The 15,904-nt window shown below is 37.4% G+C and overlaps 1 protein-coding gene across 2 annotated transcripts in view; it reads right to left on the minus strand.

The window, feature by feature from the left end:
- The window catches only part of LOC127944257 (multiple epidermal growth factor-like domains protein 6), a 51,322-nt gene that overhangs the window by 9,089 nt on the left and 26,329 nt on the right, over positions 1-15,904 (minus strand). For both annotated transcript variants that reach the window (XM_052540133.1, XM_052540134.1), the window contains 13 exons: positions 12,899-13,024; positions 10,279-10,401; positions 9,745-9,867; positions 8,716-8,853; positions 8,307-8,429; positions 8,027-8,149; positions 6,864-7,031; positions 6,653-6,784; positions 6,091-6,219; positions 5,790-5,918; positions 4,736-4,870; positions 4,522-4,656; positions 309-434 (listed from right to left, as the gene is read on the minus strand). In XM_052540133.1, the coding sequence (XP_052396093.1) occupies positions 309-434; positions 4,522-4,656; positions 4,736-4,870; positions 5,790-5,918; positions 6,091-6,219; positions 6,653-6,784; positions 6,864-7,031; positions 8,027-8,149; positions 8,307-8,429; positions 8,716-8,853; positions 9,745-9,867; positions 10,279-10,401; positions 12,899-13,024 (1,710 nt within the window). The remainder of the gene's footprint in view (positions 1-308; positions 435-4,521; positions 4,657-4,735; positions 4,871-5,789; positions 5,919-6,090; positions 6,220-6,652; positions 6,785-6,863; positions 7,032-8,026; positions 8,150-8,306; positions 8,430-8,715; positions 8,854-9,744; positions 9,868-10,278; positions 10,402-12,898; positions 13,025-15,904) is intronic.

Genomic DNA, 15,904 nt, shown 5'->3' on the forward strand with positions numbered 1-15,904 from the left:
CATACTCCTCTCTAAACTACCCTGTCCACTCCTAAACAGAACAGATTGAAGAGTCATTAATGGCAAAACAATTTTCCTCTCTTTTAAACATGTGCAGAGCAAGGAGAGAAAGCAGAGGTCAGCGTGTTTAATTCGGTTCAGATGAAACACCATGTAACGGGATTCCAGATCAATTTGGAATAAGTGAATATGATGTTTCACTTGCAATCTCTCTCTTAACTATTTGATAGCATTCTACAACTCCCTGTATTTGGTTTCTTGTTTTTTGGCTTGCAGTACTCATTGATGTCCAGTGCTGTTTCTCTTACCGTTTTCACAGTGTTCTCCTGTCTGCCCAGCAGGACATTGGCACTTTCCAGTCACTGAGTCACATGGAGCTCCATTACACTCACAAGACTGTGAACATCCAACTCCAAACTGTCCTACAGGGCACTCTGTAAAAGACAGTACAAACAGTTTTCACAGAGTGAACAGTGTAATATAAACCTAATACTGTTTGTTTAATAAAAAATATGAAAACACCAGCTTTTGCTTCTGGACCCAGATTTTACATTGGCTAGACAGTCTACTGAGCATCTAGAGAATGGACAGGTCAAGCAACCACAGAGGCTTCGAGTGAAATGCCGAGGCAAGCCAAATCGACTCCCTTCACAGCCTGTTGTTTTCTAATTGATGGCAGACATAGCACTCTGATCGTTTAATGAGTTCCAGGTTGTGAGGTTTGACTGCCAGCTCAGTGTTTCTGTTGAAATATTCTGGATATTTCCGTATGCCCCGCCAGGTGGACTGGACTAACTCACTCATGAAAGCTGCTGGGGCTCATGGCAGCAGGACAATTTTATTTAATACTCGTAAAAGAATCATAGATACATATCAATTCAAGTAACTGACTGTCATCTGGCCTGGATATCTTTAATAAATAAAAGTTTGCAGGTTACAGTATTCCTTACCTTGAAAATTTCTTATTCTACACTTTTGTAGCATGTTATTTATTTCACAGTTAAAGCAGAATTAAATTGTAGAAGGTTCCGTTCAAACAAAAACCTCTCAGACCTCTATGACCCTTTGTATTAAACAGTTTTACTACGGTGTTTATGTATAGTAAACAGACACATTTTTGTAGTTCAGTTTTACAAGACAGAAATCCGGAATAAATCCGGAAATGAGTTAGCATTTTAGCACGCCTGGTTCCATTGTCCTGAAGTGAATTTTTGGTAAAATAAACTCATCTAAAAAAAAACTCAAGACATCGTCACATTTTATTCCACAAGATAAAATACACTGGTAATATCCCCTTGTTATTTTCTAAAAGCTTTTACTAAAAAGTGGTTGCTAACATGTGTCTAAATAGGGCTCACTAACTCACTAGTCTGCTTTTACGGCCTCATTGTATAACCAACCTCTAATTTTCAGGGAAAATATATTTTAAATAAAGGCTGAAAGAGTTGTTGGAAGCTTAGTGATTTTGACGCTGAAATCATGCGACCCTGGTGTTGTTAATTTATAGCCTATCTTTAGCATTTTACTTCTGGAGATTGCTTCAAAGTTCACAAAAGTTGTGTTCACTTGTGAAGATCATCATGATTAATACAATGTGTAAGAATCAAACCTTTGTTGGCCACAGAGCTTACCCTTATGAAACAAAAATATATTGCAATATATTGGAAAATATCATGTAATATATTAGGCATATATTCTTATATATATTTATATTTTTCCAATATATTGCAATATATTAAAAGCGGCAATCATTTGTATATTTTACATTTACATTTAATCATTTAGCAGACGCTTTTATCCAAAGCGACTTACAAATGAGAACAATAGAAGCAGTCATGTCAACAAGAGAACAACAACAGTATACAAGTGCCATGACAAGTCTCAGTTAGTCTAGTATAGAACGCATAGCCAGGTAGATTTTTTTTTTTTTTTATTAAATGAAAAAGACAAGAAAAGGAAAAGTACTGGTGTTAGTAGGTTAAGTGCAGGTGAAAAAGATGATGTTTCTTGAAAATGAGTAAAGACTTGAATTGAGATTGGGAGGTCATTCCACCAGCTGGGAACAGTCCAGGAAAAGGTCAGTGAGAGTGATTTTGAATTTCTTTGGGATGGCACCACAAGGCGTTGTTCACTTGCAGAGCGCAAACTTCTGGAGGGCACATAGGATTTAACCAGTGAGTTTAGGTAAGTTGGTGCCGTGCCAGTGGTCGTCTTGTAGGGTACCTTGAATTTGATGCGAGCGGCTACTGGTAGCCAGTGTAACCTGATGAGGAGAGGAGTAACATGAGCTTTTTTTGGCTCATTGAAGACAACCCTCGCTGCTGCATTCTGGAACATTTGCAGAGGTTTGACAGTACATGCAGGAAGGCCCGCCAGGAGAGCATTACAATAGTCCAGTCTGGAGAGAACAAGAGTTTGGACAAGAAGTTGGGTTGCTTGCTCTGACAGGAAGGGTCTAATCTTCCTAATGTTGTATAAGGCAAACCTGCAGGACCGGGTCGTTGTAGCAATGTGGTCAGTGAAGCTTAATTGATGATCCATCACAACTCCTAGGTTTCTGGCTGTCCTCGAAGGAGTTATGGTTGACGAGCCCAGCTGTATAGAGAAGTTGTGATGAATCAATGGGTTAGCTGAAATCACCAGGAGTTCAGTCTTTGTAAGGTTAAGCTGAAGGTGATGGTCATTCATCCAGCTAGAAATGTCACTCAGACAGGCTGAAATGCGAGCAGCTACCGTCGGGTCATCTGGCTGGAATGAGAAGTAGAGTTGGGTGTCATCAGCATAGCAGTGATAAGAAAAGCCATGCTTCTGAATGACAGATCCTAAAGATGTCATGTAGATGGAGAAGAGAAGTGGTCCAAGTACTGAGCCTTGAGGAACCCCAGTAGCAAGGTGGTGTGACTTTGAAACATCACCCCTCCAAGACACACTGAAGGATCTGTCAGAGAGGTAGGACTTAACCCACAGGAGAGCAGTTCCAGAAATGCCCATCGTTCTGAGGGTGGACAGGAGAATCTGGTGATTAACAGTGTCAAAAGCAGCAGACAGGTCCAGTAAGATGAGTACCGAGGATTTTAAAGCTGCTCTTGCTAGTCGCAGGGCTTCAGTAACTGAGAGCAGAGCAGTCTCAGTTGAGTGGCCACTTTTGAAGCCAGATTGGTTGCTGTCCAGGAGGTTGTTCTGTCCAAGGAACATAGAAAGCTGGTTGAACACAGCTCGCTCAAGTGTCTTTGCAATGAATGGAAGAAGGGATACCGGTCTGTAGTTTTCAAGAAGCGCTGGATTTAGAGATGGTTTCTTGAGCAGTGGGCTTACCCGAGCCTGCTTGAATTTTAAGGGAAATGTTCCAGATTGAAGAGAGGAGTTGATAATGTGAGTAAGTGAAGGTATGACTGAAGAAGAGATCGCTTGAAGGAGGTGAGTGGGGATCGGATCAAGTGGACAAGTAGTAGGATGATTGGACAAGAGAATTTTGGAGATGTCCACCTCTGAGAGTGGGGAGAAGGAGGATAAAGAGTGTGCATCAGTCATTGTGAAGTTGTCCTCAGTCTGCGGTGTGGAGAATTGGTCACTGATGGATCTTGTCTTATTTGTGAAGAAAGCTGCAAAGTCGTCCGCTGTAAGATTTGATGGAGGAGGTGGAGGCGGCGGATTAAGAAGAGAAGAGAAAGTCTTGAAGAGTGTCCGAGCGTCACAGCAGCTGTTAATTTTGTTGTGGTAGTAGGATGTTTTAGCTGTGAAGACATTTGCAGAGAAGGAAGAGAGGAGAGACTGATACACACTGAGGTCCGTAGAGTTTTTTGATTTCTGCCATTTTGCAATATATTATATAATATATGTATCATCAATATATTATTAAATGTATTCAAATATATTAAATATTAGAAAATAAAAAGGGAAAATAATAAATTACAATCTAATAATCACAATATATTTTAAGAAATATATTGGTAAATATATTCTCCTTTCGTAAGGGTATTTTCTGCTATAATCCAATAGCCAATGGAAAAATCTGGTTGGGTTTCTGTCGAGGGAACCAGGGTTATGGTAATTTTGGTTTTGGCCTACAAAAATATTAAATCAATGTTGTAGCAATACATAATTCAACTTAGTTTTAGCATTTAATTTTCCTCTGTTGACCAGGTCAGAACAGACCTGTAAAGCCTCTGCAAAGTACTTTCGAAAACCAAAAATATTCATGACATTTCCCCTTTAAAATCTGTTCTGTAACATGTTGGACTTCAATATTTACTCTAGATTTTCATTTGAGTGAAATACAGGATCATATCTGTGTTAAGGGAACATATTTTAACCAGCAAGCCAGGAGATAAAGGTATTTCCATCATGTTTTCCAGTGTTTGGCAGCTGTATTTGGCCTGACACGCTTATGTTATTCATCCTGTCAAATGCTAGTAAGCGAAACTCTAAGAGATCGCCATAAATCTACTTTTATAGAAGCTCTTCTAGCACTGTGTATTGCGAATAACACTGAATTTCAGCGAATCCATTACTTTAACTCACCTTGGTCACAGTGATCTCCATAAAAACCGGCTGGGCACTGACGCTGACATTGTCCAGTCATGTGATGGCAAGACACTCCTGCTGGACACTGGCATTTTGATGTACATCCTGGACCATAGTATCCACGATCACACTCTAAAACACAAAGAACAACAGATGAAACACTTCCCACACACAAGCTGTCAATCAGGTGAATGGTACTCCCTGAACTGACTCAGGCTGCAGGTCTTGCCCTGATAGCCAGGCTTGCACACACACGATCCATGATGTCGATGGCATTCAAGTGTGTTCTGCTGCACACAATGACACTCCGATGAGCAGCCAGGTCCATAAGACCACTTGGGACAAGCTGGAAAAGACAATGTGTAGGATATTCTGTTACAATCAGGAGAACCATCAGATATTAAAAAGATAACAATGATTAATCCAAATATGACATGTGCCTGGATCAACATCTTTGTCAGTCCTGGAACCACAATTTCTGTGTTCTGTATCCCTCTGTGCTGTGTTTGACTTTTTAGTTTGGTAGATGAATGTTCCTTTAAATCTCCTTTGTGAATTTAAATGTATAAATAGTCCTCACTTTAGATGAGTTCACAAAAATAGATAGCTGGAAGTTAAATCACATTAAAAATCTGAGAATGTAATTAGGTTTTGGGGGTAACACTTTATAATAAGGTTGCATTTGTTAACATTATTTAACCATGAACAAACAATGAAAAATAATTCTAAAACGTATTATTCTTAGATTAATTTGTTAGCACCTGAGCTAACATGGACTAACAATGGACAGCTGTATGTTTAATAAACAGCTCTTACAAAAATTAATACACACAGTTACAAATGTATTGCTCACTTTTATAAAATTTTAGTTAATAAATTAACTAATGGGACCTTACTGTAAAGTTTTATTAGTTAAAAAAATTAGCAGGTTGCATCTCTAATCATGCTAGAGAAAATGACCATCAGGTTTTACACAAACCTGTATTAAGTTAGTGATAAAAATATTATTAAAAAAATTATCTAAAAAAAAAAAGCAAAACAGAAACATTTTCGTTAGTGGTCTCAAACATTTGGACCACAAAATATAATTTCCCTTTGATTTTATGGTTATGGTTTGGAATAGAATTAGGGCTTTGATTGCTTCATAGGAATGTTGTGAAAAAAGGATGTTGATCCAGGAACATGTCCTACTTGGGTAAATCACACTGTGCGACTATCTCCTGGAGTTTTAAGTCATTGTCGGTCTGATATACCGCTGGACTTACGTAGGTGACAAAACCTGCCGTAGAGCCCTGGATCACACAGACAGGCTCCATACGTGCGATGGCAGCGGCCGTTATTAGCACAGTTACATTTCTTGTTGCAGTGCTTTCCATATAGTCCCTTCGGACAGCCTGAAGAACACGGAATGAGAATTACACACTTAACATGATCTAAACTAATATGAATGTAATTTGAGACATAAAACACAAGTCATATTTCATTTAAACCTGCCAGCAGTGTTAGGAACAGCAGCTTTGGCACAGATATGGTTTTGTTTAATGTTGTAATCTCGCAGTCACTCACCGTCCTGGCACAGGTCTCCACTGACTCCAGGTGGGCAGCGGCACTTCCCGCTAATCGGGTCACAGGTGCCACCGTTTCTGCACTTACAAGCGAAGGAACAGTTTTTCCCAAATGTTCCCTCTGGACAGGCTAAAATGGACAAAGGAAAGTGTTATTTTATACAGAGTGATTATGCAAAGTATATCCCTACACTACTGTTCAAAAGTATCACAGTTTCCACAGAAGTATTAAAGCTGCACAACAGTTTATTTTTAAACATTGATTATAATAAGACATCTTTCTTGAACACATATTGGAATGATTTCTGAAGGATCATGTGACAATGAAGACTGGAGTAATGGCTGCTGAAATTCACCTTTGCCATTACAGAAATAAATTAAATGTAAAAAATATATTAATAGAAAATGGTTATTTTAAATTGTAATAATATTCCATAAAATTACTATTTTTACTGTCAGTTTTTAAATAAATACTGTATATGCATTCTTGGTGGGCTCAAGAATCTTTAAAAACATTAAAAGAATCTCAAACTTAATGGTTTCACAAAACATAAAATACATACTTTGGTTACAAATGATTGCTGTCCAGCCATCTGGGCAGTCGCAACCATCTCTGTCAATGTTACACAGTCCTCCATTAGAGCAGTCGTCACACGTCAGGCTGCAGTCGTGGCCAAATGTCCCATTCAAACACACTGTGACAAGACAACAGTAAGATTAACAAGAACCAAGAGCCACTAATAATAAATAAAGACATTTGACTCAACGACAGACCAAATTTCTCAGAGAGGGTGCCATCTGCTCGCAGCTCTCCAAAGCCATCGTCCTCATAATCGTGAAAGCGCTCCAGGGGTTGTGGGTAGTCCTGGAGGAGAGTAAAATGAAGGAGAGGTCTCTCAGCCACCACTGGACCGGACAATTCCTCAACTGCTCTCTCCAGGGCTACACAGAACAGAGAGAGAGAAGTAGATTTATTGACATGATCAATGTTGTCTTGCTGTTACACAACCTATGTAAGTAATAATGTCTTATTATTGCAAAAAAAAAAAATTATTGCTTTAGATGATTAGATATACTGTAGTATCTTACTGAATAGTTTTATTAGCTGGCTGGACAATATGCTGCTCATTGGACAGATGATTATCAAATACCAAAATGCACATTCTTTTTTCACATGCCCATGAGCTTTCACAAAGTGGTTGCTAGTCTTCCCAGAGCCCATACAGGTATATTTTCGATCAAATAAATGCAGCCTTGGTAAGCATAAGAGTTCTTTCTAACACATTTAACTTACCAACCCCAAACTTTGTTCAATGCTAGTGTAATTAAATCAATGAATAGCACAGCTATGAAACTCTCCATGCATTCAAATTGGTTCATTCAATTCATTCAATTCATTCAATGTTCCCATTAAAAATACTAATTATTTCATCATCCAAAACGGCTATGTACTGTAGAAGTCATATCAGAACTATATAGATACAAATTAAATTCACAGTTTAGCATTTATTTTACAAAATTATTACCATAAATAGTTGTCTGGAATACTCAACTCTGATTGGTTGGCATTCTGAGGTCCAGTATTTTTGTATGATGGCCTCTAAACTATTTGACTATTTACTAATAAACTGCTGTATATTTCCCAGCCAACCCATTTCCTATACTGTGCTTTAAAGTCTCTTTGCTCTTCATAAATTAAAATAAAATATAATTATCGCAAAACAAACACCTTTCATGATTTAAGTGATGTACAGTACATACTGTAAGGTTTATTTTGCACTATGACCAGATGGTTGTATTGCTGTGTATTCGCTGAACACAGAATGTTGTGATTGACCAATCAGGATCAAGTATTCTAGACAGCTGTGTTATAAAGCAATCCTATTGCACTCCACACACAGTAACTGATATCCACTGTGCCCTCATGGTATACTTACGAATACAGGAGTGTCTGTCCTCAGCGAGCCGGTTTCCAAACTCACAGAAGCAGTGATAGGAGCCAGCTGTGTTCTGACAAGTGTGCTCACAGCCCCCATTATCAGACAGACACTCATCCACATCTAGACACCAGTGGAAAACACAACACTCAACGTGATACAATGTGACTGCACTGTGATGTAACTACCACTGTCTATTATTATAGCACATTGACAGTAAATGATATGTCTCCTCGCTCCTCTTTAATAGTCGATCAGCAGTAAACAGGTTGTGAAGTACCATCACATCCACATCCGTCAGTGTTGAGTCTGTATCCTGCCCTACAGTAGCATTCATAACCTCCGGGGTAGTTTGTGCAGTCCTGCTCACAGCATGAAGTTCCCTCCTCACATTCCTCCAAATCTTAAACAAAAAAAGCAGTACATAAAGTGAGGCCACAAGCCATCGGCATGTATTAGGACTCTGTAGACTGAGTATTTCCATAAGTACATTTCCAGCTATGAAGAGGGGTCGTTATTTGGAGAGACCAGCCAGAAAAATGCAAAACCTACGACTGCTGAGATCCAGCTGGCTGACATTTACTTTTATAGTAAATAGTCATTAATACTCAATGAGGAATGATGATTTTAAAGGTTTATCAGTGCAGTTGGATGCACGTACAGTAGAATCTAAGAGACTGCACACTCACCCAAACAGGTTTTGAGGTCCTCTGCGAGCTGATAACCCTGGTTACAGCTGCAGATGGGTCCAAGTGTGCCGTGCTGACAGTGGTGTGAACAGCCACCATTATCTGAGTCACAGCTATTAACAATCTCCATTTCAATACCTATAGAGAGTTAATAATAGAAAGAAACAATTGTTCAAAAAAATGATTATGAACATAGCATGAATGTCATTACATTAGATAATAAAGAAGCCAACTATGTGTAATTTATTTCAAAATTTGTTAGGTTTAGTTGGACAATTTATGGTTGTCAAATGTTAATGGACCATGTTCATTGTAGTTAATAAATCAATATCAAGGGCAGGCAAAGGCCAATATCATGAGCATTGATACCAACACTACCAGTATTTTCAATCAGTCAGATGCTAATGGATCAAATTCATTGATAATTACAGAACATAATGAATTTTAACTTCTAAGCTTGTCTTTCATAATTTTCTTGCATGTTCAGATGAGAAATAGTTCTTATCATAATATAATGCTACAAAGAGACATTTATAATGTTGCAAATGATTTCCATTTTAGATTAATGCTGTTCTTTTTAATTCATCTTTCTACATATTAAGAATCGTAAAAATAAAATGTATCAATGTTTGCATAAAATATTGATATTTTTTATATTTTTAAGAACAAATGTTTCTCGAACACCAAATCAGCATATTAGAATGATTTCTGAAAATTCAGAATAAATTACACTTTAAAATATGTAATATTTCACAATATTACTGTTTTATTGCATTTTGGATCAAATAAATGCAGCCTTGGTAAAGGTAAGAGTTCTTTCAAAAACATTACATTTACAAAACCCAAACTTTTTAACGGTAGTGTAGAGAAATCACTTGCTTATCCAATAAGTATGATCAATTCTCTTGATTCAATAACATTATTAAAAGTATCAATACTTCACACTTAACTCACCGACCTCTACTTTTTGAGACCACTGGGGTATGTTTCTGTGCTTTTCTGAACCTTGCTTAGGTAAAGGTAACTCACGGTAGCATTTCCTGCCATCAGAGCCCAGCTCGTATCCCGGACTGCAAATGCATGAAAAAGAGCCCAGCGTGTTCCGGCAACTGTGAGCACACGCTGCCAATCTCGTTTCACACTCATCGACATCTGAAACACACCAGTTACAAGCTACGGATGACATGTTGCCTTTTTCTATTTATACAGACGTCTAATTAGATGAGAACCCCACTTCGGATTTGTTGAGTCACTTTCAGTCGGACAAACAGACATTTCTGCCTCTTACAATCACTTAAGCATTAACTGGTTCCATCATGGACTTCAGAGTGGAAATCTCTGCTCACTGTCTCACTGAGAAGATGAACCACGTTCTACAGCTTTCAGACATCTAATCAAACACAGTGCTTCCACTGTTCTCACACCATGGGAAAGAAACTGCTTTTAAAACTTTGGAAACAGAGGATTCGGCAGATGAGAGAGCATTTAATACTTTCCATGACAGTGTAACTGAACCCTAGCACAATGGAAAAGCTCTTTACTGCTGCTGTCAGAAGCTTTTACCTTCACAGCTCTTCTGGTCCTGGTCCAGCGTGAAGCCTTGGTGACAACTGCACACAGCTTGACCGGCATCACTGCGACATAAGTGCATGCAGCCGCCGTTCCTCTCCGCACACGGGTTCCTCACTGAAACACATGCCGTTTAAGTCAGATCTTATCAGTCATTTCAGTGGCTGTCTCCCTCATGCACACAAACCCTCATTATCTTGTCAACACCGTCCATGTTATACACAAACATAATTTCTGCAGTCTTTTCTCTATCTGAATTCCCATATTTCACTGGCCAGCTCTGTTGCCTCAGTCCCATTATGACATCAAACACATCATACATATACAATGCAATTTTGAAACCCTTTGGAGGATCGATTTCATCCAGAATAAATAAGGAAAGAAAAAGGTGTTTTTTAACGTATGACGTGATACTGCATCAGAGAGCATCAAATAATGTCAGGTTTATAACAGCCATAAACTTGGCTGGTCTATGGCGCAGTCTATTTTCAGCTCCTTAAAATAGCATTGAGGTGAACACACCTCTTTTTTAGGCCAGCACGCCCATGGGCGCACAAATGGGCGCAAATGCATTTGCTAATTAAACAATGTGGTGCTAGATGGGAAATGGAAAACGGCGCCGGGCTGAAACTAGCAAACACACTTACGCTGCACCTTGCATCGCATTGCGCCGGGTGTATGATAGGGCCCTATGAATCTGATATTCATTGTTTATATACTTTTCACTGTTTCACTGTTTTTGTGTGTTTAAGTGGTAGAGATCTTACAGTGATTCTTTCTGCATATTACGCCAGTAGGTGGCAACTAGTGACTGTCTATATGAGTGAATCATTGAATCATTGGTTCCACCGATTCATTTGGCACTATTTTATCAAGAAATCAGTGAAAAATAGTATGTATTAAGAGTAGAATGTCGAATTCATAGTATTCATAAGACATAAATGTAAAACGCCTGGGTTAAACTATACAGCACAGACATTTCTATCATTTGTAAAGTAAGCTCTTCATTAGATATAGTACTGAGACAGTAGGTGATTTTGGATGCAGCTAGTGCCTTTATGAGTGAGCCATTGAATCATTCACTCAAGCGATTTGTTCAAAATCACAGATTCATTTACCAACGTCACTCATGTGTGTTGTCCTGAGACACATAACCTTTAATTTAGCTTTTACTTCATGTCATATATATATGATATATTGAGTTTAATCTTTTTTTTTTCATATTTGACCATCTTTACCATCAGATACCATTGCTGTAGCATTGCACAACCATAGTTGTTTTTGTAAGGATTGTCTAAGTATTAAACTAGTATAAAAACTTTTTTCCCAAGAATGGTCTGTACTTTGATCACAACAGTATGAAAACAGTTAAACTTTGTTATTGATTTGCTGAATTGCACTGTCCACCATTCTCTCACGAACACAGATGCTAGCATGTTTTTTGTCAATGTCAAACAGATACTAGTTACACAATACCATACTCATTCTCTCTGTCCCTTGTTCTTTCCCTTTGTCTTCACTTAGCTCCCAGTGGTAAAACTTCATAGGGGAACAGTTGGCTCTGGCGAGTGTCAGGACATTGGATCTGTGGGGCTGTGTACAGTGTATGTGAATTTTGGCAGACACACTGGAATTGGCACAGTGTTTGCCAAGATGATGATGCTGTAGTCTGAATAATATAAGTGTTTTTCTGTGAAAACTGCTATTTAAAGCAGGCCAAGATGCACAGCGGTTTCAGATATTGCTGTTCAAGTGACTCACACTGCACTAAGTGAGGTCTGTTTGGAAGTTCATAGGTACTGGAATCCTTGACCTCGTTATTAAGGTCAGTAACTGCTCTTGAGCTGTAACACTTTTTTGATAGTATACAAATTCAGTCTAAAGTTGGTCATTTGTAACTCAACGTTTGCATGGTTGTGATACAGTAGTCCAGCTTCATATGAATTGATTCAGGACTGATACAGATACTAAGTCAAAGTATCCAAGGCAGTTGCCAATATCTCTAAAAAAACAGCACATCTGTGTTTTAGAGATGTTGATCACTTTCTTTAGCTTCCACTTTTCTGCCAAGAACCCTTCCATCCACATACGTCCAAGAGCTACAGACTGACTTTATGACATAGCCTTAGACCAAAGATTTCCTACTTTCATCCTCTTGTCAGCATGCTCTTTGACTAATAGCATGTTATATGCACTGGCAGGAGATTTTATGGACATCATGAACATAACAAAGCTTTCAGAAGGTAAAGAGTTTAAATAAATAAATCTGCTTTTACACCCTGCTGAAATGAACGTGTTGACCAACATGAACTTCCATACTTGTCCAGACTGGTTAGCACTAGTCTGTTGCTGGACTAGAGTCCAAAACATATGATATTTGTGTTCACATTGCTTTATTAAAGTCTTATATTAGAATTACTGTACAAAACATGAGGCTATCTAAGTAAAACAACTAAGTAAAGTAAGTTGAACATGGTACAGTACCTTGCTGTTTTGAAACAGTAACAAAGCATCATCTGATGTTAATTTTGGTAGATTTTTCAACAAAACTGAGCACCACAAACTCGAGCCATTGTTAGATGTCAAAATTATATACATGAAGAGCAAAACTCACTTCTACAGCGCTTCCCATCAGCTGTGAGCTGGTACCCATGTCTGCAACGGCACTGGAAGTGAACTGGAGAAAGTTGGCTACATTCATGCTCACAGCCTCCATTATTCACTGCACAGGATAGGACAGCTGTGGGAGGAATAAGGAATAAGAGAAATGGCCGTTAAGATGTGTGTGTAATACGGAGCCCCGCACATGACATGCTCCGTATTATGACATGCAAGAAAAAATAAATAAATTGTGTGCACGATTTACTAATTTGTTCCCTTACTGTACTAAAACGTGCACACGATTACTATTGTAGTACAATAGTAAATCGAGGAAACACAATAGTAATCGTGTGCACGTTTTAGTACAGTGAGGGAATTAGAACATCGTGATTTAGCCTAATATTTTTTCCTGCATATAAATATATATATATATATATATATATATATATATATATATATATATATATATATATATATATATATATATATATATATACACACACACACACACACACACACACACACACACACACACACACACACACACACACACACACACACACACACACACATAATTATAATAGTAAACATAAAAGAACGATATAATAGATTATTATATAAATACCATTATCTCTTTTATTTGTCTTTTCACTTTATATAGCACATTTGCTTTAATTACATCAGTAATTTTGTTTATATTGGACTCTGTTAATGCTGCAAATCTGGATTTTAAAATTTTTCTTGTGGAAAAGTTCAAACAGCAGGAACACTTTCAGTTCACAGTACGGTGCGGGTCAGTTAACAAACAGTTTTGTTACAGATCTGAAGCCTGTCCACTGACACCGACGCCATTCCAAGACACTGATCTTTCTTTTTTTAAACATTTTCTGTTTTAGCAGACTGTGGGGTTTGGTTATTTGCTGTATCGTTATTCAACACCTGGCCATGCTAAAGACAAGCAGCCAATAACATGATGTTGACACCACAGCTAAATGTATATAGGGTTAATTACTTCATTTGACTTGACAATTAATCTTTGAACACAATGTGCAATTTGCTTGCTTTTATGCAATGCTGTAACCTGCTGAATATAACATCAAGGTCTGATATGAATCAGTTTTGGCTTTTACATAAAAAACTTTTATTTTGATGAAAGCTTGATGATTTTATAATCCACTTTAATTAAAATTAGTGGTTTTTATTAGAAGATTTCAATATCCACTCTTTAAATAAATATTTTCTCTAGTAATAGAAAAGAATGTAGAACAATCTTTGAATGGTCCTGTCACAAGCATTCTTCACTTATCATCCAAAATAGTTCCAAGCAATTATTTTCGGAAGCTGAATCATTCAGTGAAAACAGTTCACTGCAAATGGACCATTTTTTCCCAGATGACTGATATGAAGCTTTGATGGAAAAACAAGCAGTTTATCATCGTACTCAAGTGTTTGGATTGTGATGCTTGGCGTTGTTGCCATTCTTCAGTTTTTCAAAAAGGATAGTCATCTCAGGACAGAAACCAATCATAACATTCAGCAAAATACCACTAATTAGCTTTGACATGCTCTATTTAAAAGCCATCTGGTGTGGTGATAAGAGATTAATCTGCGTGGATGACTGAAAACACTCTGAACACCCAGTAACATGGACTGTTAAATCTTAGATCATGAATACCTAGATGCCTTTGGAATAAATCCTGAGATGTGCAAGATTTCAGACAAAAGACTGGTGCATTCACTCTTTCATTACTTGTTTCTAATGATGCAGCAGGAGGTGGATGATGTCCTAATGTCAGTGGCATTCCAGTCTGTCTGCTCCACCCTTTTCCTGTGAATGTTCACTCACCTCTTTCATCAAACAGGGTTAGGCAAAATGTTACAGCTGAGCTCCAGATAAACACATACACTTAATGTAGTCTCAATTCACTGGCCATTTGATTCTTCACAGAGGCTCTTCCTATACAGTAAGTCTGCTGTTGTACTGCTGTTAATACAGTAAGTACATTTGAGGATCAAATAATCACTTTATTTTTCAAATTTTGTAAGATTAGTACACTGTAAAAAATAAGTGTAATTTTAACTGTAAAATTTTGTAAAAACGCTACGGAAAAAAACTGATAATAGGTTAACAGTAAGTTCCCGTACTATATACAGGGAAAAACTGTAAAATATCTAACAAAGCATTTAATGTAAATTTACAGTAAAATTCTGTTAATTATACAGCTTTTAGAAGTAAAAAAAGAACAAATCAATGTATAATTTACAGTCTAAAACTGTAAACTGTTATTCCCAGAATTCCCTGCGTGACACTCCACGTTTGAAAGTATTTTGTTTAAATAATCATGTTTTTAAATAGTTCTTGTTATCAGTTATGTACATTTGAGCTTTATGTTACATCTTCTGTTGCTTAATGAAAGTTTTTTGCATTATTTAAGTATCACGTGTGTTACCATGATGGTGTTTTGTGTTTCCATAAATGTGCACCTTCTATATGTTAATATATACTTCTGCTTGTGGTGAAGCTACTTGTGATGAGCTTTGATACTTCATGTGGCTTTCTCTTATACAGTACCATCTTTATTATTATGGTGGTTGTCAGTATTTTCAAGGTACAAAACAGATTTAATTTTGTGTGTTGTTGAATTTACTGGTTTATATTCACATTTTCTTGTTTGTAAATTACAGCTTTATATTGTAAAATTAACAGTTTTTGACGTAAATGTGTTTACAGTTTTCTGTATTTTTACAAAATTATTCTGGCAACCACAGCTGCCAAAAAGTTTTTGTAAAAACAACAAGAAATTTTTTACAGTGTAGCATCAAATCTTTAAAAGAGTTTCATTTGAGGCACTTAGTAGCAAGTAAAACATATCCAGGAGAAGAACGGCATGTTTTGCTTTGTTTTCTAAATTACTGTCCATTAGGCTTCCCACAGCTTATTTAGGTTTTAAAATTTTTAAGGTTTTGAAAGTCTTTTATGCTCACCAAGGCTGCATTTTACAGTATTTGTCAAAAACAG

Source organism: Carassius gibelio, chromosome A23 (assembly GCF_023724105.1).
Source record: "Carassius gibelio isolate Cgi1373 ecotype wild population from Czech Republic chromosome A23, carGib1.2-hapl.c, whole genome shotgun sequence".
Classification (NCBI taxonomy): Eukaryota; Metazoa; Chordata; class Actinopteri; order Cypriniformes; family Cyprinidae; genus Carassius; species Carassius gibelio.